The sequence below is a fragment of the Alligator mississippiensis genome, chromosome 16 (assembly GCF_030867095.1).
Source record: "Alligator mississippiensis isolate rAllMis1 chromosome 16, rAllMis1, whole genome shotgun sequence".
Lineage (NCBI taxonomy): Eukaryota > Metazoa > Chordata > Crocodylia > Alligatoridae > Alligator > Alligator mississippiensis.
Genome location: NC_081839.1, coordinates 1024377 through 1049771, shown reverse-complemented (window position 1 = coordinate 1049771; position 25395 = coordinate 1024377). Strand labels below are relative to the sequence as shown.

The 25395-nt window shown below is 47.9% G+C and overlaps 1 protein-coding gene across 2 annotated transcripts in view; it reads left to right on the top strand.

The window, feature by feature from the left end:
• The window catches only part of ELL (elongation factor for RNA polymerase II), a 62847-nt gene that overhangs the window by 29937 nt on the left and 7515 nt on the right, over positions 1–25395 (top strand). Inside the window, exons 3-8 of one of the 2 annotated variants that reach the window (XM_019486150.2) lie at positions 7090–7211; positions 9233–9396; positions 12351–12604; positions 16288–16412; positions 19650–19746; positions 22835–23324. In XM_019486150.2, coding sequence (XP_019341695.1) covers positions 7090–7211; positions 9233–9396; positions 12351–12604; positions 16288–16412; positions 19650–19746; positions 22835–23324 — 1252 coding nt within the window. Of the gene's footprint in view, positions 1–7089; positions 7212–9232; positions 9397–12350; positions 12605–16287; positions 16413–19649; positions 19771–22834; positions 23325–25395 lie in introns of both variants that reach the window. The other variant, XM_019486149.2, reaches the window with a different exon arrangement.

Here is a 25395-nt window from a genome sequence, read left to right as displayed (position 1 = left end):
GCTCGCTGTACATTGTTCTTTTGTCCCAACCCCAAGTATACCACCAAGTTCTTCATTCGGGAGTCTTGGTTCCTTTATAAGTTCTGTTCTTAATGCTGCATTCATCAAAGATATTTATAGAAGCATTAAACTGTCTTCCCGGTTACTGACAGCGTAGAGGCTTAATTGCTGTTATCTCTATTAAAGTAACTCGGCGCTTCCAATCCATTTTGCAACTGCCATTTGTAGATCTTTAAATATGAAAAGGTGTGTGTTAACTTCGGGGCTTTTAAGTGCAAAAAGAAGAATTCAGCTTTAAACCTCCTGCCTGGTCCTTGATGCACTTCTTTGCTGTGAACTATTGCTTGCCTCGAAATTCGGCCTTCTGAAAGCAATGAGATGCATGGGAATGAGATTTATTAAATGAGTTAGCTGCCTTAACTCCTTACCTTTGTTTTTGGTTTAAATAATTCCCTTTTAAGAAGTCATTTCTAGTCTGACATCAAGACACAGTAAGGGAATGTACAGTGGCTCCAGTTCAAGTTTGCTCAGCTTTCGGTAGCACTGGTGTATGAAACAAGTTGTGTGCTTTCTACAGAGCAAACTTCATTTTGGCGTATGCGATCCCATTGTCTTTATTGTGGTTGTTCAAGTGAGGGCACAACTCAGTTAAAAAAAAAATCAACATTTTTCAAACTGAAATACCTCCTGCTGAGCCCATGTTTAGGGATCAAAGTAAGTGGTTGGCCCAAATGCTGAGTTTGACAGAGAATAATCCACCCCTAACAATTGAGTTTCAAGAGGTAAACTTTCCACCTGGGGACAGCTTAATCCAGAACAAGAAGTCTGCAGGATTTTTGTGCTTTATTCTGAAGCCACTCTTTGAGGAATGGACTAGATGAGCCCCTTCTCCAGAAGAGCAGTTTCTAGTAGAGGTGGATTGGATTTGTACTCTGGTTTCTAGTTATTTGCGGCAGTCTCCAGGCAGTAGCTTAATGAGCAGGGTTTCTTACCCAGACCACCCTGTACTGGCAGTAAAGTAGAACAGAACAAAACTGGCCTTCCTCTGAAAGGGAAGCATTTCTGCCTAGAGACCTGTTATCTCGTTAAAAATGAAATGAGAATTATGTTCAGCTCTTCCTGGCCCCTGTGCTCTGCAGTTGTGTGGCTCTGCAGTTTGCTACAGACTCAAACCCGTGCCAAAGAGGTGGGGTTTTGCTGCACTGTCTGCAGTAAATCCTACGTTTCTGGCCCTTCTGTGGTTGCAGAGTAAACATGCCAAGAGTTAGGTCTGCGCAGCGCAAGGCAGTGCCTTGCATAATTACCTGGCCTTCCCAGCAGAGCTAATTAACCCAGAGGCAGGGCTGCATGAACAAGGTGCTGCTGCTCCTGATTCAGCAGGTGGCACCCACAGAGCTCCCTTCCTCCTGCTCCCTGCTCAGGTCATACAGACCCACCCTAACCATAACTAATGCCTGCATGAGATACATGTCTTTACAAAAGGTCTCCTAGCTTCTCCTCCTGTCTGCCAACCCTTCAGAGACCTGTAATATCTCAATCCTGCCAACTCTGCAGTCCAGTAAAGCAGGGAAGACTAACACAAGTTGTCATCAGTTTAAAAGGCAAATTGCAAGCACGTTTTGGTTCTGGGAAATGAGTGGGAAAGAGCAATACTCCATCTCTCTTTGGTTTTTGGCAGAACTTCACTATAAACAAATTCAGCCCAAGACACCTGGCAGACAAAGTCAGCTGAAACAAAGCTTGGTGGAGGTCTAAGCAGCTGAAAGCAGGGCTTTGAAATGAAGCATCAGGCAACCTTGATAGCTGGGACTAACCACCCCTTTCAGCAAGGGACACCACCGTTCCCTTACCCCCACTCAGTTTGGCTTTTAAGGATCTCTGTGTAACTGCTGCTAAATCTATGTCAAAGTGAGTGTTAGAAGAAATTTCCCTTTTGGTTCCCTGTCTTGATCTTCACCTTCACGGAAGCAGGTTTAACAGTGACAAAATTCATCTCGGTGACTTGAAAACAGCTCTGAGCCAGTGCATCCCTGTACTTGGCAAGGCTGAGGTTGATGTGATGCTGCGCTCAACCCGGGGCCAGCGTTCTTGGACCAAGGGTGTGTAGGGGCTGCGTGGAACAAAAAACCCTTTTTGAAACAATGTGGGTAATTAGAACATATTTTAAGAAAACAGTGTTTTATTATTTTCATCCCATAACTCAGTGCTTCCCAAGAAGGGCTTTCAAATGGAAAGAGCTGTCAGTCGCATGTAATTATAGTCTGGGTTGAATGAAAAGGGAGTTAAGCAGTGTGATTATATCTGACATTGCCATTTAAAGAGTGAAACATTGAGACCTGCACAGTATGAAGTGCGCAGAGGCATTGTGGGTGGAAAGAGGGGCTGTTGGCAGGACAGAGCTGACCTCTGCTTGCCTTGTTGTCAGCTGTTTAATTAATTGCGCTGCCAAGTAAAGGCCAAAGGTAGAGCTTTGAAGGGAGCGAGAACCAGTTTCAGTTGGGGCAGACAGAAAGAGCTCTTTGTCCTTTTTATTATTTTTACGGAGTAGGACAAGACGCTGGCAGCTGTGTAACCATCTGCTTTTAAGTGTAGTATATATGTCAAGATAGAGCCTTGCTTTAAGGAATTAGCAGCTTGGCTTTAAACACTTTCTGGTGAGTGTCCTCGAATGTAAATGGAACAGATAAGAGCTAAATTCAGTCATTTCAGGAGCTCCCAAATCCAGATGATCAGGCTGGACTCCTTTTGTTGAGCCCCTGTTTATTTTTGGAATGGACTTGCTTGTTTTTTCCACTCTACCTTAATCCCCTCGCATGCTGCCTTTTGTCACCTTGCAGTGCACGTTGCTATGGAAATGATTTTGATGTCACTTTGGAGGGTCAGAAAGTTCTGCATCTGGGATTGTATTCACAGAGTGCCGGTTAAAGAAGTGTCTAGCAGTGCATGGCTTGAAAAGGTGTTTTTTTCCTTGCATGCACCGCTCCTGCAAAGAGGAAAAATCTTTGGGTTATTTGGAATATCTGGGGGTAGAAGAGAAGGGTGAAAAATAGGTTTAAAACGCCTGCTCTCTCCGTGTGGTGTTAACCCTTCAGAAATGCTCTCCATAACAGCTGAATCTGCATTACCCGTTTAAAAAAGGATTGTGTACACATTCTCTTTCATTGACCTGTAATGTTAGTTTTGGTCCGAGGTGCATATAGCTACCTGTCTTCCAGCTCTTCATTAATTGTCTGAAAATACCTTTCCTCTTCATGATTGCTTATTTCAAATTCCTAATGTTAGGAGACAGATCACGAGACATCAGAAACTGAGTTCCTTGGTTTGTGGGATGTGCCCCATCAAACGAGCACTGTTTTGTGACCAACTTTCCCAGCAAGGAGTCACGTCACCGTCTTGTGGCTGACTTTGTCATCATGTCCATAGTAATATGTGGGGCGACAGTTAATATTCAAATATTTCAATAGTTTAGTTCTTGAAATGGAGCAGGTGATGCAAGCTGAAGTGAGCCAGAATGGCTCAAGCCCTTTCTGTTTCAGGAAGGCGTTCAGCTGGGTCAGATTTGCAGGTGCTAATGAGGAAGACCAGCCAGGGTAGAGAAACAGGGTTAAGAAACTAGTTCAGATCATTTAAAACCTGAAGTTTCCTTAAGTTGCATCAAAGCGTCATATCTGACAAAAGCGTGAGCAGAAGTTTCACTGGAAACGTGCCATGGTTTCCCCACTTCTTGGCATGGGCTTGCATTGGCACAAGTGTGTGAAGCTGAAACTCCCGGTCATCTATGTAGTGTGTTTCGAACGATTGCTTATAATAGAGAACAAAAGTCACATCTGTGATGCTCAAAAATAGCCATTTAGTGGTTATGTGGCATGGCACTTACGGGACACCAGCAAGGGGGCTGCGTTAAAGCCCTTATCACTGGGTGGTCAGAGGCTTTCTGCCTTATCTAAAAATAATTCCTAGATGCTGTCGATTTGCCTAGGATGCTTTTCAGTACTGAAAGAGGCAGATCTTAACATCACTATTCATTGCAGACTTTGTCACTTCTGTCTCGGCGTGTCCCTTGAGGAAGCCGGCTTTGTAACGGTCACCGAGATTCTACAAAAGTGCCCAAACCCGGCACTCCAGGAGTCCAGTGTAAGAAGTTGCATTAGGTTGTTTAATTTGTGTTCTGGTCCTAGCGTTTTGGACAAAACACTAGGAAATGTGCTATATAAGGAGCAATTGTGCTTGGACAGAGTGATCTGATAGGTCTTTTCTATGAAGATGCTTGTTCGCCCATTCACTTAGCATTGATAGTAGTGAGTTAGTCATATAGAAAGAGGGAACAAACTGTAGAAAGGACTAATCCTGAGCCCTTTGTTTGCAGTTTGCATCTTTAAATATCCTCAGCTCATTTGTAGAGTAGGTCAGAATTATACCTGTTTTACAGATGGGCAAATGGAGATGAGCTAGAAGCCCAAGGCTCCCAGTACAGACGCTGGCGTGCAAGAGTTGATCTGTCGTCCTACTGATAGTTGGAACACGTCCACACGAGAACCAGTGCATTTGAAGCCAGGTGCCAACTCTCTGACTTGGTAGCTCAGCTGTTTTGCGTGTGTGAAGTCGAGTTTCCAGTTTACCTGCTATTGTGAAATGAGGAAACCCAGTTTTAGGAATGAGGGACAGACGCATTTACCCATGCCTGGGGAGGACTGCATGGAGAACGCTGCACTTGCGTGGTCAAACCCTCCTCCCTAAAGCATTTCTTGCCTGTTCTGAAAATTGACCTTCATGCATATTGTGCCGTACTTCTAATTACCTTCCTAGGCTGTTGGAAGACTTCAGAGTCCCTTTCTTTTGGCCTCTTCTACCAGGAAAGTCTTAGAGCCATTATCAAATAGAGCACTTTGTGCCATAAATAGCCGGCAGTTGGGCACGGGATAGATGTGAAATGTATGTGTTGTGTGCACGTGTGGTGATATGGGCTGGAACAATAGCTGACTTCGACAGCCATACTTACTCAAAGAATCGGGGGAAATGAGGGCTGGAAGGGAGCTCAGGAGGTCACATCTAGTCCACCCCCCTGCTCCAAGCAGGAGCAGCCCCAACTAGATCACCCCAGCCAAGGCTTTGTCCAGCCGGGTCTTCAAAACCTGCAAGGATGGAGAGTCCATTCATTCCTCTGTGGCTTCCCTCTTTGATCCAGCACTCATACCTGGGGGAAGGGCCCAGAGGCCCAATCCATGTTGGGTCCTGAACAGCCCCAAGAAAGGGCCAAGCAGCACTTTATTTAAAAATGACTGTGCTAGGAAAGTGGGACTAACCTATGACTCTTACCAGTGAGGAATTGAGCAGAAAGAGGCTGGTACTGGAGATGTGCATACAGCTGTCTGCAAAGGATGCTTAATGTGCGATTTAAATATTTCATATAGCAGCAGGGTCAGGCTCCAACGTGAGCTCTGAAATCTCATTAGGGAATTATAACCTCTTAAAAGAGAACAGTCATGATGCCCAGTGACTTGCATTGCACCATGTCTGGTGCTGGCTCACGACTCTTAAAGAAACCTGGCCTGAATGCTTTCAGTTCAACCTACACGGGATACCAGCATGCCCGCTTTGAGCGGGAGGGAGCGTGTGTGGGTGGGCAGCTGACCAGCACTGTTCTGAAAGTCCCCTCTGCTGGTGACGGGCAGGTGGGCATTGCCTCGTGCTCACGCTCTGGCACAGGTGCAGCTTTCTTTTTGACCTGTTGACTCTCCTCACTCCCGCTTCCTTTGTCTGTCTTTCACTTCTGTGGGCATGTGGCTTTGCACGTGTTTGTTCAGTCTTTCTGGTTTTCTCTGTCCTCTGAGAAGTCGGCAGCGTTGTTTAGGGTGAGGATATCTCTCAAGGGCCAAGCCACTTGGGCTTGCAGTTGAATTGTTTTGCCGCTTTTTATGTATACTTAATTTTGCTTGATTCCCAGCTGCTAAAATAAAGTGACTTTTTTTTTCCCCTTAAATGCCTTTAGTTTTCCACAGATGCAAAGTGTGCAAATACAACCAAAGCACAGCCTAAAGCTCCCAGAACAGGAAGGAAAGCAAAAGGCCTGGCTCTTTTTTTGCACGCTCGGGCTTGCCAGACCTTCCCGTTTCTTGCTCATGGGGTTACTTCTGCTTCTTATCCAGTAACTGTGTAACATAAAGTGCACAAATGGTCCTAGAAGCAGGACTGTCCCCTCGGAGAGTGCCTTCGTCACTGGGAACAGAGCCATGTCCCCCTGGTTTCCCTTCCCACCCTGTGTGCCTTGCACTGTTGGCTGCTCAGAAGCCCAGTTTCAGCGGTGAGGTGCAGGGAGCCCATGCCTCTCATGCACTCTCCAAAAAACAGAACCTGACGAGCTGAATGGCAGTGCCCAGTGTGCAGCCTCCCGAGAGGGGCAGAGGTCCAGATGTGCCACTCTGCTCAGCATCTGCAGGCCCTCCTGCTTCTAGTTCAGACACCATTCTGCCAAGTGTAAGGGCTAGCACCAAGCAAAATGCTATCCGGCATACCCTCTCGAAGTATTCGATGCAGTGACATTGATTCAGAATTGCTGCTGCGTTGGGGCTTTTACCAGCGCAGCCATGTTGGCAACATTTTCTAGCGCAGATGTGCTGACAGGGTAGGATCTTCAGGAAGCGTCCCTCTCGAAATACCTTCCTTAAATGTGTTTATATTGCTGCTCGCTGTGGTAAACCAGAATTTGAAGAGCCAACTGCTACCTTAGATTTCATTTGCCAGCAAATTTCATAATGCTTCTGTCCTTCTCACTGAACCCTACTGTATGTGTAGCAAACGGGGGGGGGGGGGGGGGGGGGTGTTCCTAAGCCTCTTGTGACCAAGGTAAGACTTAATCTTTTCCTAGTACTGCAGAGCTGAAGAAAATGGGTAGTTGGAAAAGGGAATTCAGAGAAGCAACAGCTGAGTACATGAAGATGCTGCCAAAGTGCTCCTCTTGGTTGGAATGATTCTAGCTTCCTCTGCAGCAGTTCCCAGGGTTTGTTCGTGCTTAGTGGCTTGCAGAGTGGCTAACGAAAGAAGTGTATGGCCGTGCACAATCCAGCTAACTAGTACTTTTCTTCCAAACAGCACATCACGATTCCCAGACCCGACTGCCCAACAGAAGTGCGAACATTTACCTTTTACCTTTCAAATATTGGCAAGGACAGCCCCCAGGGGAGCTTTGACTGTATCCAGCAGTATGTATCCAGGTGAGTACTACCCCAGGTGAGGAGGGAGCTGTCTCCTTTTACCTTGTCCTGCCTGCAAGCCTGTCATTAAAATGAAGTCTTTACTTCTATGAGGACTAAAGGGAAGTATAAGTATGTCCTAAATGATATTTGCTTTTACTTGGGGAGATCAAGTGGGTATATGAGGAAACATCCACAGAAGAACCTCTCTGCCTGCCCAGCATTGTTTCTCTAGCTGTCATGGTTGGTATATTTAGGTCATACCCAACTTCATATCCTGGAAGCTTTTTTGTTACTCTACAGCCTGTGTCCGCGGACTCCTTTCCTTGAAGCTTTCTGCAGTCGCTGCTGTTCCAGCCGCAGCGTCGGTGGAGGTGCTAGCACAATGCTGGCTGGCTGTGTTTTAACCACCACACTGACCAGCTCTCCTTGGGGAAGGTTTAGAAAACATGGCTGCTACAAGGCTGGTGATTATTAGTCAAGTTAATTCTTCTGTTTTGCTGCCATCACAGGAAGCTGGCGGCAGCAGTGCAGGAGCTTTAGACAAAGCCAGCCGTTCCTGATCCCGCTTGACATGAATCAGTAGTCCCAAAAACTGATACGTGCCCACTGAATAATCCTTATAGCTGCCCCCAACTTTGTTTCGGAAGCCACTGCCTGTGATCCTCCCTGTGTGAACCCTTGAGCCGTATCACTCTCACGGTTCTGCTGCAGGCATGGGCAGCCGTACAATCTGGTTTAAACAGTTTCACTACAAACTTTCAGGTGGAATTTACAGGACCCCCAGGGCTGCCCTGTCTCTGCTCCGCTGAAGTCGGCTGTAAAAATCCTGGTGGCTGCTATGGGCGACAGCCTACTGTTGAGCAGTCTCGTGTCTGGGGCCCATCTGTTGAAATTCTCTGTGAGAACACTTGACTAGAGCCAGCCCCATCCCCTTTTTGGGGCACATCCAGACTAAAAAGGCTGAGAGGAGTAATAGCTTGCCCCTGCCCCCAGAGCAATGTAGATGAAGGAGGGCTCTGCCTTCAGGACAGGCGGGTGCGCAGTTGGGAACAAACCTTTGCAGACAGATATCTTGGAAACGGGGCTAGGCACCGAGCAACAAGTAAATAGCAAGTCTGACCGACAGACGACTTTTGCAAGATCCAAGTATCTGTAAACATCTGGGATACAGCATCCTCTTCCCTCCCTGTTGCTTCCCACCAGATTTGTAGCATTAAAATGCTAGAGAGAGAGAGAGACTTTTATTGGTATTGCCAAGTGATAGGAAGAAGCAGGAAAAAGTAGCTGGAAAGAATTCAAACACTTGCAAATAAGGATAGAATCATAGAAAATGAGGGTGGAAGGGAGCTCAGGGGGTCACATCTAGTCCAACCCCCTGCTCACAGCAGGACCAGCCCCAACTACAGCATCCCAGCCAGGGCTTTGAGCCAGGCCTTAAAAACCTCCAAGATAGTGGCAGTGAACTTTGTTTTGTCACTCCCCTCGGCTACACCAGTAACTCAGCTTTTGCTCATTAGTTCCTAGAGAAGCAAGTTTGCCCTTGAATATATTTTGCTGAAATGCCAAGTGCAGAAGGATGGTCTCATGGGTGGGGCACTTGGGACATGGTGCTCGGAAAGCTGGGCTTGTTCCCAGATCTGCTGCAGCCTTTCTGAGAGAGCATGCTTAGGTCACTGAACCTCTCTAAACCTCACTTTCAGCACAGAAAATGGAGTTAATACCTTCCAGGAATATTAGTCTTGCTGTTCATTAGGTATTCCGAGCCGCTCAGGTGGGTAGTGGAGCCATGTGGGTGCAATTATTTCTTTACCACCTGGCTGAGGGAAATGCACACTCAACAGCTCACGTTGTCGAACTTCTCCGCATGTGCGAAGAATCTGCTGGTGTTCATGTAGTTCTATGGAATATATCAATTTATTTACTGGGCAAAAGTTTTTGTATCTGCACAGCTGCTTCAGGTACTCGATACCACACACAAGACAACAAAAGTGTGTCTGTTTTCAGTCTTGATAGCATCTGGTATCACACTTCTTTTGCAGCAGTGGGAATATCCAGCTGGACTGTCTTGGAAGCATACAGGATAAAATCACTGTGTGCGCTACTGATGACTCCTACCAGAAGGCAAAGGAGAGCATGGCACAAGCTGAGGAGGAAACTCGCAGCCGAAGCGCGATAGTCATTAAACCTGGAGGGCGATACATGGGTAAGAAGCACCTTGATTAAAAGTGCCGCACTTGGTTTTTGCCTGCAGATGGGATGTCAGTGTGTTGTCTGTTCCTGGCTGCAAGTGGTGTGAAAGCAAATGCCTGTATCTCCTCAAGTCCTTTCCTGTTCAGCAGCAGCAGGTGGTGTATGCAGCTCTGGTACCTTCACACTAGTTTACTGGTAGTGACTTTTCAAAGGCAAAGATGCTGAATGTAGAAGGGTTACCCACCAGATACTGGGAGTCCTGTTGCTCCTGTGTGGCAGCAGACAACTATGCAGTTTGCTTGCTGAGCATTTTTATAGCCCATGCCTTATTTCTGTTGTTCAGTGACCCTGGGAGCAAATTGCTGCACTGCTTCACCAGTGTTTCTTGGCAGGCTGCTGGCTAGCAAACCCAGGCATACAAGTATGAACCATGAGTGCTCTTCCAGCACCTGGGCGCACACGTGCCCTTTTAGGAGAACCATGAAATGTCATGGGAGGATGTGTTCAGGTTCAGTCAAAGGGATTAAGCTCTTGATACCTCCTGCAGCCCCTGAAGGAACCATTCTGTCCTGAAAACTGAGGGCAGAAGCTTAACTGGGGAACAAAACAATGCAGGGCCCATGTTTGGCTCCACGCTGAGGCTTGGAGGTGCTTGCCAGGGCCTCGTATCCTTCCGGACGTGTCCATTGTCAAAATCTGGTAGAACTGGGGTGATGCAGAAACAGGCCTTGGCATGGGGCAGCTGGCTTTTCTCATGGTTCACGTGCTCCAGTGCCTCGACTCCTCGGAGGATGTCTGCGAAGAGAATGGTGAGTTGCAGAACGTAGAATTGCCCGACTCATTGTTTCGCGAGCCAGGCGCTCGGAGCTGAGATGCAAGATCATAATCAGGAAGGAAATGCATTGATTTCCTGTACAGTAGAGGATCATTTTGTTTAGCTCTTAGCATTTGAAAGCATTGCAGTAAGTAGCTTAAGTTGTTGGGCCAGTGAGAGAGCAGATTCCAAGAAAGCAAGTGAGAATAAAGCTTTGATTCTCAAACATTCCTACCAAAACCTTTTCCACTTGATTTAAAATGAAGGTGCGGCCGTGCAAGGGGTGGCACAGTGAGATGATGGCAGCCTGTCAGGTGTGTGTGGAGTAGACGGGGGAGGGCAGGTCGGAGGAGGGCAGGTCGGTGGTCTTGCTCCCCAGCTCAGGGGCATAGATACCCTGTGCATCAGGCCTGCAGGAACCACCAGCATGCAACTCGTTGGCTGGAGAGAAGACAGGCTACTTAATGCTTAGCTAAAAAAATGGAGGCGGCACTTCTGCATACATGTGTAGTTTGTAGTAATGTGTGGTATCCACTCAAACAGCAATAGCTGGGAAGTGAAAGGCATTCAGCATTAAGTATGAAAATTTGTGATGAGCAATGCCGCTTGGTACAGTAGCCTAACCCTTGAACGTACCGTACGTTCGGAGCCTCTGGGTGCTTTGATTTAACTCACAGTCTGGGTATGCAGCTCTAAACCTCTTGGTTCCAGCCATAAAATGAAATGCCACAAAAACAGTGGGTGCTTTTTGGTGCTTCTGACTTGGCCAAAAAACAAGGAAAGTCTGAAACCTCACAAGCCTGTTCTCATGACGTCTCTCAACATCACAAATCAAAAAAACCTCACTTACTTGCATCAAACTTGTAATCGGATCCCAGGAAATGGTGACTTTAAAATTATGCAACCAGCATTTTGGTAGAATAAACAAACAGCGCACACAGGCACCAGCGTCTCTTTAGATGACTCAGTTGAAAATACGGCTTCCAAGGAGCAGAGTACTGCTAAGCTGAAGGGAGATCCTGGCAGCAAATGCCTGGAATTTGCTTGTGCCAGTATAATTTAAGGTGAGGGTTTTTTGAGTGAGATGGCTGTGCCTGCTTCTAAAATGGTGATATGTAAAATATATATTGCTGTTCTGAGGAATATATGAAGATTTGGGGGTCTTGGTTACCCCACCTGCGTTACTCTTTGGCATATTCTGTATCGCGGGAGCCTATTCAGATTAGTGCAGGAATCTGGCTCTTTATTGAAAGCTGTCCCTTCATTTGGATAAAGGAACAGTCAGTTTTATGGGGTTTTTTTTTAACAGGAGAAATGCTTGTTCTTCTGGCAAGTGAAGCAGCATAGCTTCCACATCACTTCCAAGGAGCCTCCAGTGAAAAGATAAGTTCTGGCGTTAAGTGGTAGCTGGAACAAATAATCTATTTGCATATAAGTAAAAGGAAATAAATAAAAGCAGAACTCCTAAAATGGAATTGAGAAAGCTGTCTTTAGGGACTTGAACTGACTCTTTTAAAACCTTTTAGCCATTCTCCAGTCTGTGCGCGCACACATGAAGAGGATGAAACCATTACTACTTAAAAATAGAAACAACTCGTACATTAAAATGGCCATTTTGGTGGATGAATGGACAAGTGTATTAGTGTTGGCCCCCATTCCTGTCCTCAGATTTGTTGGGTGGGAGGAGGGGGGAGCCAGACCCATAAAGTTTCTATTGTTCTAAAAGCAGAAACATCTGCGGGAGAAGCGGTTTAGCTGAGATCAGCAGCCAGGGAGCCTCCCGTTGACCAGTTTGCTCTCGCCACTGCTGCAGCTCTCTCCACATTCCTTGTCATGGGAAACATTTGGCTACACTGACTAGAGATGCGTACAATTGTGATAAACACGGAGGATCCAGGTATAGTCTGCGGCTCAAAGCCAAGAATAGCCAGGTTTGCAGCATGGGGTGCTGGGGTTTTAAATTCCCTGTTACTTTCTCCAAGGCTGACTTGAATCTTCTTCCAGTTTGCAGAGTATCTGTCCTAGGTGGTGTATGTTTGTCCTTCGTTGCCGCCTGCCAGGGCTCTGTGCTGTTATGTACCAAATGCATGTTGTGAAGTCCAGCATTTGCCAAGGTGGCTCCTGCAGTTCACTGAGTTTTCATCTCATTTTAGGCAAGAAGGTTCAGGTGCGTAAACCGGCACCAGGAGCTTCGGATGCTGTTCCCTCAAGGAAGCGCCCAACACCAATCAACCTTGCCAGTGCAATAAAGAGAGTCAATAGTGCGATTTCCCAGAGACCCTTCAGAGATAGGGTTGTGCACTTACTGGCACTAAAGCCCTATAAGAAACCTGAACTTATTCTCAGATTGCAGAAGGATGGACTTTCCCAGCAGGACAAGGATTTGCTGGACAGCTTCCTGCAGCAGGTTTGTCTCCTACCTAGATAGTTGCCTGACTTGCAAAGACAGATATGGTGTCATTTATGTGGACAGACTTTTACTATTAGCACATACTTAGTCTATCCAGCTGATAAGCTGTAGCTTAATTTTCTTTAATGGGTATGCCCAGTAGGAGCTGACTGACTAGATAAGGCATAAGTCACTGTTATTTGCTAGGCACACAGCAGAAGTCCCTCAGCATTTTCAATTTTAAGTGTTTGTAACTGATCTGTACTAATTCAGTCCACCAGATAAGGCCAGATTTACAAGTAGTTCCTGTTGCTTGCACACTTCAAACTGCACTGGAGTGACTAAGACACTCAGTCCCAAACTGTGCCACTTTGCTTTTATGGCTTTGTGGTAAACACTGAAGAGCCTTTGAGTTTGAATAGATGTAACCAGTAAACTGTCTCCATTTTATTTCTTGTAGTACATGCATAAAGATATACCATATATAATAAGCACATGCACTATTTTCCATAAAAAGTGGGGAAAACTATCTTTCCTCCACACTTGGGGTCCCTGGGCTGCTCTCGAGTCATGCTGTCATCATAAAGGAATTGTATTTAAGCATTGAGCCGTGAAGATCGGGCAGCTTCTTGCCAAGTGTGTTCCTGTGTGATGGACATCAAAGCTGTCTTCCTGTTGTATCAGTTCAGTAACTCCTGGTGTTTTCACTTGGTGAATGCACCGTTTGGAGAGTTGCAGGAAATATCTTTAGGACTTGCATTGCATTTACCTGTTCAAAGCACCTCACACATTCACCACCCTTCAGCGCACCTCTTCGTGTCTTGGCATTACCAGGTTGAGGCAAAGAGGGGAGGTGGCTTGCCCAGGGACACGCCACAAATCGTTAGCTAAATTGGTTAATCACTCCGGTGTGACCAGCTCCTGCCCTGGATATTAATCCACTAAACCTTTTTTTTCAATTTTTTTTAAGAACAGTGCTAGGAAAGTCTGCATTTCTGACTGCTGCAAAGGCTCAGCATGGAAATCCTCTGTTATGAATAGTCACAAACCTCTACCACACTGCTGTCTTCTAGTTGCAGCACCATCAGCATGACTGAGAGAATGCTGTAGCTGGGTTATTTGGAAACACTACTTCTAAAACTGTCCCTGCTCGGCACCACCTGCAAATGCAGATGAGCTACCAAATACTGGCTGTGTTGAAATGCCTTGCATAAGAAGAGCCAGACTGGGTCAGACCCATGGTCCCTCTAGCCCAGTATCCTGTCTGTGACAGTGAGAGAGAGCACTCAGTGGAGTGGTCTGTCCCCTATTCACGACCTTCCCTGGCACCACCACTGTCGGTTTAGAGGTGCCAGAGGAAATGCCTCCAAATATTCTGTTCAACACCTGTTAGTAGATCTGTCATCCCTGAATGTGGCTAGTCCCTTGCTGAACCTGGCACTGCTCTCTGCCTTTGCCACCTCCTGTGGCAATGAATTCCACATGTTAACTAGGCATTGCATTGAAAAACTACTTTCTCTTGTTTTAAACCTGTCTTCTCATTTCAGTGGGTGTCCCCAAGGTCTAGTCTTCTGGGACTTTGTGAGCAACAGTTCCCTGTTCACTTGGTCTACACCCTTCATGGTGTTACAGACCTCCATCATATCTTCCTTCAGCCTCCTCTTTTCCAAACTAAAGAATCCTAGCCTTTCTAGTCTTCTCATATGGCAACTGCTCCCTGCCTTGCCCAAGTGTGCCCAGCTGCCACTTCCTTTGTGGTCCATATTTCCAGACCAGACTTCTGCTTTTTGGACTAACAGTCTCATTTTCTGAGAAGGCACCACTTTGGAGGATGAGGAGTGCCCAGGCCCCAAGAGTTGCTTTGTACCTAGGTCTGGCTGGAGTGCAAAGTTGTTCAGACAGTCCTGAGAAGCTGTTTTACCTCTGTTGTAAGCCCTTCTTTACAGCATCTGGCACGCTGAAGATGCATTAGGAAAGGCAAAAAACTTGGGGCCTAATCAAGCTGAGATTCTCTGGTTTATTTTTCACATTGGGTATGTTCACTGGGTAGCTTAAATGCACGACAGAACTGAAGTTCATCTTGGCTGGCTTCGGGTTTTGGAACAGTGACAGAACCAAAAGGAAAAACAAAGTGTTGGTCTTGTAAGCTGATAACCGCCTGCTTCTATCTCTCTCGTATCTGGAATGCTTCGCAGCATTTAGCTGCCTAGAACCCTTTTTCTTGTAAATTAACAGTGGCTTAAAGCATTAGGCCACATCCAGCTGTGATGAAGCAAATGCACATGAGATTGTGACATGGTGTTTCCTGTTAGATAGATAGTATATTTCCTGCTCCTCCTTTACTTTCTGTTTTTATGAAGGTGCCTTACTTAACGTGCATGGATGATATAGTAGCACACTTCCAAACATTGTTGTCAGGGAGTCTGGCATTGCACAAACACCACCTAAAACACAGCCGTTGCAGCACTGGGTAAGCAGTGAAGCTGCAGCCAGATGAACAGTGTGCACCGACTACACAAGAGAGCTGCTTCCAATTTCAAGTGCAGTTGACAACAGAGCAGGGCCTGAGCCTGTGAGATTTGATATTCCAGTCCCAGCGCTGCCAGCTTCCAGTGTGACCTCGGGCAAGTCACTTTGTGTTGGCACCTCCGTTTCCCATTCTGCAAACGTGTGCAATGCACGTGAAGAGGCTGTGACACTGTGCAGTTGCTTTGCAAACTGCTGCTGCTCCCTTCCAAAGGCTTGTTCCCCCAACACGGAGGAGTTACTCATTTTGTATTAACCTTCTTTCCTCCAGATGAGCTGTCAACTGCAGCTCTCAGCCCGATTTTCAGTCTAAAATGATTGAAAGACCAAGCTGGTCGGCAGCTCTAAGTTGTTCCCATCCTGGCTTGTTTCTCTTGGTCCCAGCAGGGTCTCCTGTCAGGCCTCAAATACTGCCTCTGAATGAAAGAAATCTCTGTGGAAGGATTTGACAAAATGGATAAAAAGCCTCCTAGGCCCATGTGCTGCATTTGGTGGGATGAGGGGCCACTTTGTAGAGCTTAGGAGTACAAGGCTCTGTTTCACCATCTTCCTGATTGGAGTTGAACTGGTTTCTTTCTTCTCTGATGGGAGCAAGCAGGTTGTTCTGCTGTGTTTAACTGTGCCCCATACAGACATATCGGGGTGCTCGCAGAGTACTAGGAAAGTGTTCTCTCCACTGCCTTGAAGGAATATTGCATCTTTATTTTTAACTCTGTTTCTCTGCCAGCCAGATACTGTCTGTCATGTGGCGGCACTTAACTGCTTGGACCCTCACAGCTTTGGTATCGGCTGCATCATCTTAGGCAGTTCAGTAAATTGTCTGCCTATTGCTGGGGGGAAGGTTGCTTCCCAGTGCTTCTCTGAGCATTTAGCGTCAATGATTAGACATTAAAAATGACAAATGACTGTTCCACTTGAACCCCAGTGTTGCACCTGTATGTCCATAATTTGATGTGTGCTTTGTAAGTGAATATTCCACTATTGTCCTGCCACTTTTGTAAAAAAGGGACGGCACGTTTTGGTGAAGAGTGTAGAAGCCGGTATTCAACATGGTGCTTGCTGGCGCTTGTTACTGTGCTACATCAGCTGCAGTTTTCCTTAAGTCTTTCTTGGATTTCTTGTAAACTGTGAGAACCAAATCCTAATGTGTCCTGCAAATTACTTTTCCATTTTAGGTGGCAAATCTGAGTGCCAAGGACAGCACTTTTACATTGAAAGACTGCATGTACAAAGAGGTGCAGAAGGACTGGCCTGGCTACTCTGAAGGAGATCAGCAGCTACTGAAGAGGATACTTGTTCGGTAAATTCCCCCACGCTCTCTGCTGTTTCCTGCTGCCTGCGTCCCTGAGTTGTGTGTCATGTACGTGCTGAACCAGTGCAGCTGGTACCGGTCGGTGTAGCCCCGGTGGAGTCAGCTGCACAGGCTGATGATCTAGGCCGCTGGATCTTGCACAACGTGCCAGTAGTTTCCACCCTTGTTTCCCCACATCGGCTCAGCAGCCACGTCCTCAGCATGCTGCTCAGTGGCCGGTTTTCCACTCTGCAGATAGACGTTCCTCTCCCGCTAGTGGGCAGCTCCTGGTTTTTCTCTTCCTGGACCTTGTCTATGTTCAGATGCTTCAGTGATCTTAACACTGATTTCTCAAGCGTCATTTTGACAGATTTAGTGCTGATAACAGCATCTCCTGTGTGTTGCTGTGCTACAAGTCGCACAGGTGTCAGAGTCGCCTTCAGGCTAACGGGGCTGAGGTTCAGTCTTGGTATGAACTGTATGGGTGAAGATTATAGCTAGCAAGGCAGTGCAGCCCTTCACAGAGTACCCCACACCTCGCAGAAGTAGCCTCTCTGTCTGTCTGTCTAGTTTTAGTTGCCAGGAGTCAGTCTGGATAGATGTCTCCAACCTGTAGGCATGTCCCTATCTGATAGCAGCCTTTAGAAGCCATCTTTGCTACCTCTTTTGTTTTTCCATCTGCTTTTGTGAGCCTTTGAGTTTTTGCCTAGGTAAAGCTTACAGGCTTGGAGCTGCTTGCAGGTAGGAGTTAAAAAGACACCCTTCTTCCACCTCTGGCCTGTGATCCTGCCCTGCTCTAGTGCTTGCATCCCCCCTTCTGGCTTCTCCATGTATTTAATTATTGTTTTAGTTACCCAGGTTGGCTTTGACGACTTTGGAGGCTTATTTTATTGCAAATGTGGCTAGCGTAAAATAGAACTCTTCTTGTTGGAACAGTTTCCATGATTTGAAAGCACAATTGGCTTGAAGATGAGACTTGTGTTTAACAAAGTCTAACACTAAATGTTCTTTGGCATACTTAGGAAAGCTCAAATGGGTATGTTGTAACTCATTTAAACATCCCTGATGCTGAATTGTAATTGAATGGAAAATTACAACTATCCACAGTTTGCTTTCAAAAAAGTTGATTCTTCCTAGTCAAAGCAGTGTTTACTGCCTTTTCTCAAACTGTGGCATTCAGTTATGCAGAGATCTAAAAATAAACCCTGGAAAGGATGTATTCAACTGTACAAACAAAGACCCGCACAGCCAATGCAGGTAATGAGGCTACAAAATGGAAAAAACATGTAGGGTTGAAGCCGGTAGAAAAACACTCACAAAGGGCACAGGCACCAGATGTAAGGCTTTAGAGTCTGCCGTGGTCGCCTCTGGGGCTGCTTGATCACAGTTGTTAATGTCCTTTTGCAGCAGTCCAACTCTCTGGTTTTTGTGCTCGGTCTCCACTCTGGATGGCTCAGGAATTTCTTTAAGTCGACAATGCCTTACAGTCGATTCTTTTCCAAGTGTTGACGGGGACTCTGTCGCGGCTCTTCCCCTTGGTAAACTTTGGGGAAGCCCAGGGTGGGGGTGCTGCTCTTAACTTGCTTGCACAGTGATATCAAATGTATTGAGCTGCTCAGCGAGAAGCTGACTTCCAGAGAAAGTTGCACAGTTTGCAGCAAGGAGCACGGTGTCCTGGACTTCCTTCATAGTTATACAAGGAGCTGTCACGGTCCATTCACATCTGAGATGTGGTTGTGTTTGGGTTCAAATTATTGCTTTTTAAAATTAAAGTCTCTTTAAAATGAAGCAAACGTGACTTAAGTAGTGAGCTTCCATATCTGAAGTGTTGCTTAAGTGTGGTCAGAGGTTCAAGTTAGGTTTCTCTGGAGTTTTAACAGCTCCCTCTGTAATAGTCCTCCCAATTTGTAAACATTAAGGAAAGGAGAGAGATAATTTAACTGTGCTGCGGTCGAGTTGAGCCCTCACTTCTGCATCAGACCTTGGTACCTATGAGACGAGGGCTGCAGAACCTGTACGTGAAAACCATGTTTTAAAAAGCCTCTTCAGGGTTAACTTCTCTACAATGCAGCTCGATTCAACAGTCAAGTTTATTTCCTGAGTGACTAAGACATGGGTTCTCCGGATCATACCGGGAAAGAAGGGCAAAGTTAATGTTCCCTGAAACTTACTCCAGGAGCTGAAGAGCTTCATGGAAACCAGAGAGCCTGAGACGTGTGGAGGAGGTTAATAAAAGCGCAGTGCTCAAGCTGCAGGTGTTGGGTTTGGTTTTGGTAAAGATGTTTCTGTTGCAGGAAGGGATTGTCTGGGAGGTGGAGGCTAGTACTAGCCATAAGTCTGCGTGGTGTTAAGTGGTACGCAGGAAAGCTCATAAAGGCAGTCTAATTGGATGGAGATGATACATTGCCCACCTGCTCCCACCACCTTCCAAGCAGAGACCTGCTGAGCGTCTGCTTTACTGAATAGCTTCTTTAAGGTGGACTTTGCCTTAGTGTAAAGGACAATTGATAACCTATTTGAACTGAAACTAATTCTTCAGATGATGATTTGGCCTCTAAGCACAAGCTTGAATACCCTGTAGGTGCTGAATATTTGTTACGTAACTTGTTCACAGATTGATTTCTGTTGGGTAAGGCAGAGCACTCGCTTGTGACATTACTTGTGTCTGGCCACTGGGAAAGCCAGGTAGAAATGTACAGTTAAGAGAATAGCACAAAATGTCCTCTTTCCATCGTGGAATCCAGGCTGACCTCAGATGGGAAAGCAGCAAGTGCCCCTACCCGACCATGCTTGCAGGCATCACACAGAGCTTTTTCTTCTCCTGGGAGAAAGCGGGCAAGAGATGGCACTGTTGCTATTTAGCATGTAGGTTTTATACATCTTGACCTTTTTTCCCTGTGGAGAGGCCATGTTCTCCTGGCACACCCACCCCACTTTTTTCTGACTTGGGGTGAGTGTAACAGCTTTGCCCCAGGTAGAAGGAAGACCTCCTCACAGGCGCTATTGGTGCCTGCTCAGTTGGGTACAAAGAGCTGTAGTGAGCCAAGCTGAAAGTGCCACGTCCCTGCACGCCTGCAGCCACACTTATGCTGGAGGTCCAGTGGTCAGGTACTTATTCCGGGCTCAGATTGCTTTGTACAACTTGCAGCTGCTGCTCCTGGCTGGAGGGGTGTTGGCAAGGCCTCCCTGGGGCATGCTTGCGTCTTGTGCACAGGATCTGAACCCCTCTTAACTTCTGTCTTTCAGGAAACACTGTCAGCCCCAGAACAGCAGCAGCCTTCCAGCAGATGCTTCTTCCCTTAGTCCGCCAAAAGACCACACAAACTCTACGTCGCCACCGCAGGTGGGTGGCAAACCACTGGGATCGGTACGTGCAGGCCGGGCTCTGGGCGAGAGAGAACCTTAGCACCTAGCACTGAGCTGGGCACTGGCTCTAGACCCTGGTCGAGTTGTTCAGCATCGGGCAGGGGGGGTGCATAACCTGCCTTCTGACTCTCGGCTGACTTCTGTTGGGAGTTGGTGAGACGAGAGTACTTACTCCACTCGTTACCCCTAGCTGTTTGGAGCTGAGCAGTAATGGGCAGCTCCCAAGCAGAACAAAGTGGTGTTCAGACCTCAGGCTGCTGCAGTCTGATTGCAGTGATCAAAGCAGGGTGTTGCTGGTGTGCCGAGCTGTGAAAGCTGCATATCTGGGCAGCATCTTGGAGACGAGGATATGGCCCCTTCGTGTTTACTCACGTAGCCTGTTGCCAGGTTTCCAGAGCCTGCATCTCCTGGAACCTTCCTACCCATAATCCCGGACAGCTGTTGAATGCACTTTGCGTCATGAAGTAGCTCTTGGCTACCAGTACGTCAGCCTCTCGCCTGTAGAAGCCCTGTGGCGAAAGGAGTCTGAGCTGACCTGTATTCTTGCATCAGCTGGAGGACTCTGCTCTCCATAGCTGGCCTCTTCCCTATCAGTAGGGTCTGGCATTTAGTAGCTCAAGAGGCGAGCACCTTAGCTTAGCTCTCACCTCCTTGCTTTTACCTCAGAAAGCAGGTGCATCCCATCCCTATACTAGTGGTCTGGATGGGTATAAGCTGTGTTCTGTGATAACAAACCAACCAAAAGGCTCACCTTCTAGGGCATCCCTCATCTAGCCTCTGATCTGTTCTGGCCTCCGTGCTTTGGTTAAGCAGTGAAATGCATGCCACCTCTGCACCCTGCAGGGCAGTCCAGGGAAGCTAGGTATTTATCCTCGTCCTGCTGGTGTAATACGCAAGGCCTGCTTTGCCTGGACAGCCGTGCTGAAGATTAGTAGCAGGGACTGTTAGCAGGTAAGGAAACAAACTGCTTTCTGGGAGGGGAAGCAGTGCTCCATCAAGCCCAGGAATCAACCAGGCAACCCAGAGTTCACCAGGAAGCAAGCTCTCAGTCCTCACCTGCTGCTCTTTGGATGCCTGCCTGGTGCCTAGAGAGTGATCCTTTTCACTGAGCAAGGCGGGAGGATGTTGAAGTTCTTCTACTTGTTAACGCATTCAACTCCACTCAGGATTCTTTTTTTTTTTAAGAATCTGAATACAAACCCTGGCATTCTCCAGTGGTCTGTCTTTTGCTTTGCATCTGTTAGGAAAGAAAAGGAAGTGAAATATGTAGGAGTTATTGGCCAGTAAAATCTGACTGACTAGCATCTGAGCACAGGGCTGTTGGATAATAAATGATTTATTGCAGCCTATCAATGGACAGTGGCTTGTACTACTCTCCAGGGTACTAATATGCTCTAGGCAAATATGTAGCTTAGACCCCAGAATGGTTTCAGTGTGACTAGTGAGGGATTCGTAGGCAAGCCAGAGCCCACCTTTATTTTTCTCTTGCTGCCATGTGCCGGTCCATGTGTGGTTTAGCTGTAGTGTCTCTTAAGGAAGTGGCTTTTTCCAGTGACTAGAGCAGGGATTGTGGGTGGGTTGTCTGAGGCTCAATTTCTTGGCTGCCACATTTTGCACTGAGCAGTGAAGCGTCTTGTCCTGTGCTTTAGTTTCATACTGAACTTTTTTAGAAGCCTGTGCATGTATTTGGCCCATGGCATGTAAGGGGAGGAAGGCTCTGCCAGCCTTGAGGGAAGGTTGAACCTAGCAGCTCTTCATTTGTTCTGCTTTTTACATCCATCAGGATTTGCAGGCCCCAAAGCATGCAGCGCTTGCTGAGAGCAGGGCTGCCTGTCCTCTCCTCAGCCCTCTCCCACCCAAAGGTCCTGCTACTTGTGGTAAGGAGCAGGGAGCTGGCTCCGTGTGTTACTGACAGCAGTCAGGAAGTGCTGTTGCCCCGCCAGGACTTGGCAGAGTGAACATTTCCTCTCCGCAGCCTTTCTGACTGGTGCCTGTCTGGAAAGAGGGACCTCCTGTCACCAGGCAATGTCCCCTTGGGAGTAACGGAAGAAAAAAGGATGTCCGTCTCCAGACTGGCATCGCAGTTCCAAACTCGCTTTCCTGTGGGGGATCGAATTCCATGTGCAAACACAGCAGTCCCGTCTGAGACAGCAAGGAAAGGAGTATCCAAAAGAAACCAGTCGGAACTATGCCTTGTGTTGCGCTGGGTAGTGAATAACCTGCTTCAGGCTTGTGCGGGCGGGCGCTGCAGTGCCGAGGGCTTCCCCAGATAATCTGGCTGCCTCTCCACTTGCACTCAGCTCAGCGTTTGCAGCTTTTGGCTCTGACCCAACTCTCCCTCCACTGCTGACCTGTAACCCACCAACAGCCACCAAGTAGAAGATGCAGGTGAGATCACAGCTGCCACCTCTATCAGCTGTGGCTTTATCCCCAAAGAGCAGAGCCCTTTCCCAGAGCAGCACCTCTGTCACTGTCTCCACTGGCGAGGGCAGAGCCTCTGCCCTCTCCCTGCTCTCGGGCACGAGGGGAGCTAAGATCACATAGCAGCATTCATTCTCTTACTCGAGCTGTTGGCACGTGCGGCATTTGGCCGTGATAATGCTGCCCCCATCATTAATGTCCAAGGCAAGGAGGGATTTTCTCATCCCCTTTAAACTTTATCGCCAGTTTAAAGGGGAAGCGACTGAGCTACAAGTCTTCAGCAGGTGACCAAAGGCAGCAGGAAGCTGTCCTCATTTGGGAGTGATATCCTTGGCTCCTGAGCAGGTGCTGCTACCTTTACCCGGCTCCCACCTAGGTGTATTGCAAAGGCAGCATCTGAGGTAAGTGCTTCCAGTGACTAGAAGAGGTTGCAGATCAGTGGCTTCGTTGCACAGCAGGCCTGTGCCTAAGGTCTCTGGGGCTTAGCAAAGGACTGGCCAGGGCCTGTGTTTGTGTTTCCTTTGCAGCAACGTGCGTGGTTGTTGATACGGCAGCGCCACCTCGTGGCAGCTGAGCCTTGAATGCCCAGGATGAAATGATTTCTTGTCAGACTCCAAAAAGAAAATGTTCTTCTCTGTCCTCAGAAACGCTCCCAGCCCCTGGAGTTCATCGATCTACCAGTCAGCAAGAAGTCGAGGATATCGCACCTGGCCCACAGAACTCAGCCCACTTTCAATGGGAAACTCAACTCCTCCAATGGGAAAGAGGCGCCTGCTCCAGCCGTGCCATCAGCTGCAGCTGATTCCACTGGCTCCAGCTCCCACTTGCCGGTTTTGGAGCTGCCGCGGCCTCATGACCCCCTTTCGGATGTCAGCAATGACCTGAGTCACAACGGCAGAGACTGTGAGAACCCCGAGGCAGCTGACAGACTGGCGAATCCTTTGTCAACAGACTGTGCCCAAACCAGCAAACTCCCCTCTAGCTCCTTGCACGTGAAAAGCAAGAAAAAATCCAAAAAGCACAAAGAGAAAGAGAGAAAAGAGAAGAAAAGCGATGAGAAGTGCAAAGAGGAGAAGCAGGACTGTGAAGCAATCAAGAATGCTGGCTTAATCGGTGCCCCCCAGGATGTCCCAGGTAAGTCACTGCTGAAAGGTGAGGGGGGCAGGAGACGTGCTTATGCAGACTGTAGCTGCATGTTTGTCCTCTGAATACTTTGCATGCCTCTAGCTGCACCCACTACCACCATCTCTCCCTCTTGATCAGGAAACAGCCTTGCTCTGAGCAAAACCATTCCAGTTTTTCCTGTTCATAGCCTTTTATCTTGTGCTGCTTTGGAATCCACATCACATGGTGTCATGGTTCTCCTCAGTCAATGAAAAAGCCTGATTAACACCTGGCTGGGTGGCTGGTGGCGGCAGAGGTCTTTTGGACATAGTGCTTTTCCGACTACATGGGTGCCAGGCTGTGTTCCAGCAGGCTTGTGTTGATATTATCATGGCCACCTTAGTGACTCTTTTCATTCCCATAATGAAAGCTAGTCGTAGAGATTCTTACAAGTGGGCATACTGGAAGCAGCTGACCAATGTGTTGCGACACATGGTTTCATAGTTTCATAGTTGGTCGGGTTGGACGGGACCTGAGCAGCTCAAGTCCGACCCCCTGTCCTAGCAGGAAAGAGTGCTGGGGTCAAATGACCCCGGCAAGGTGTTCATCCAGCCTCCTCTTAAACACCCCAGGGTATTAGCCAGCACCACTTCTCTTGCAAGTTGCTTCTGGATCCTAGCCGCCCTGGGTGGTGTCGGGACAATGCACTTGAGTTCTCATATATAGAATGAAGTATTAAAGGGAAGAGCACCTTGTGAAGAGGGAGCTTGAGAGCAGCAGGCGGTTAACACCAGTGAAAAGCACTGCTGGGTCTCCTGTTCTCCTGCACCTGCCAGAGTGGTTCTAGGATGCCCTTGAACTCAGACGCTCTGATCAGATCTACTTTGGATAGTCTGAAAGGTGCAAATCTACCCTCCCTTCGACTTTTTTTTTCTTTTCCTCCTTGACCATGAAATAAACCTGTAGAATATGCACGCTGTTCTCCTGACACACTTTGCTCAATAGCAAAATATTCCAAGTCCTTTTCTCAGTTTCTGAGCTGTTGACACTGACAAAAATCCCAAGCCAGAGCGTGAAGTAGGAGGGTGGTAGCAGCGTAGTGGTTCACATGAGTCCCTCGGTGTCCTTGTCACAGCCCTGCTACACGCATGGCGTTGATGAAACATGTAGGGTGGCTCGGTTCGGCATGCAGTCGCCTGGGGATTACAAGGAACTGGAACAAAACAAAGTCAAGGATGCTTCGCTTGAGCGTTTGCCGCTGAGATGTGGAGAGGCGGCGCTCGCCTTGGGTCCCCTGACGGCAGGCAGCAGGTGGCGCTCCCGGACAGGAGAAACCTCCGGGATAGCTGTTGTTCGCTGCTGGCTTTCCTCTGTCCCTGGTGCTTTGCCTCCACCTTGGCCCCCATCAAACACCTTATCTCTACTCTGGATCAGGGAAGAAGGACTTTGGGGCAAACTGCTTCCAGTCTCCAGCAGCAGGGTCCAGGCTCGTACCCCCTTCCCCAGGCCTGCTGCTGATTTCCTTTCTTTCCAGTCTCTGGCAGCCGTGGGGTCAAAGCAGGGCCAGGCTTAGCCTTGGAAAGAGCTTCTGGGCTTCCATGCTCCCTTGCATTCCCTGGAGGGCTTGCTCCAGAGTAGCACTTGCTGGTGCCGTGCGGGTTGGTTTGGGGCTTACGCTGCCACCCTTGCGTGCTTTCAGTGTTACGGGACCACGGGCAGTTGCATTGCTCGCTTGGCTGAGCCACTGGAGGAAGAGGTTGAGCGGAGGAGTAAGAAACCCCCCTGTTTTGGGCCTTTGGAGCCACTTACCTGCCACCATTGCTTCATGGGCTGAGGTTGACTTTCCAGCTGGGTCTGGCTGAGCATTGCACCAGGGCGTTCCTCAGGACTGGGGTCGTGTGACAGCTCCTCGGGGTTCCACAAAGAGATGGGGAGCACGGCAGAGCGGCCAGAGGGTAGCGTGCTGCCATTGCTGGGCCGGGTTGTCTGGCTCTGCAGCAGCTCATGTGACGGGGGCTGGGTTCTGTGGCTTTAGGAAACCACTGTTACACAGTTCAGAAAGGACCAGTCCCCTTCCAAACTGCTTGTGTCCTCCCCTGAA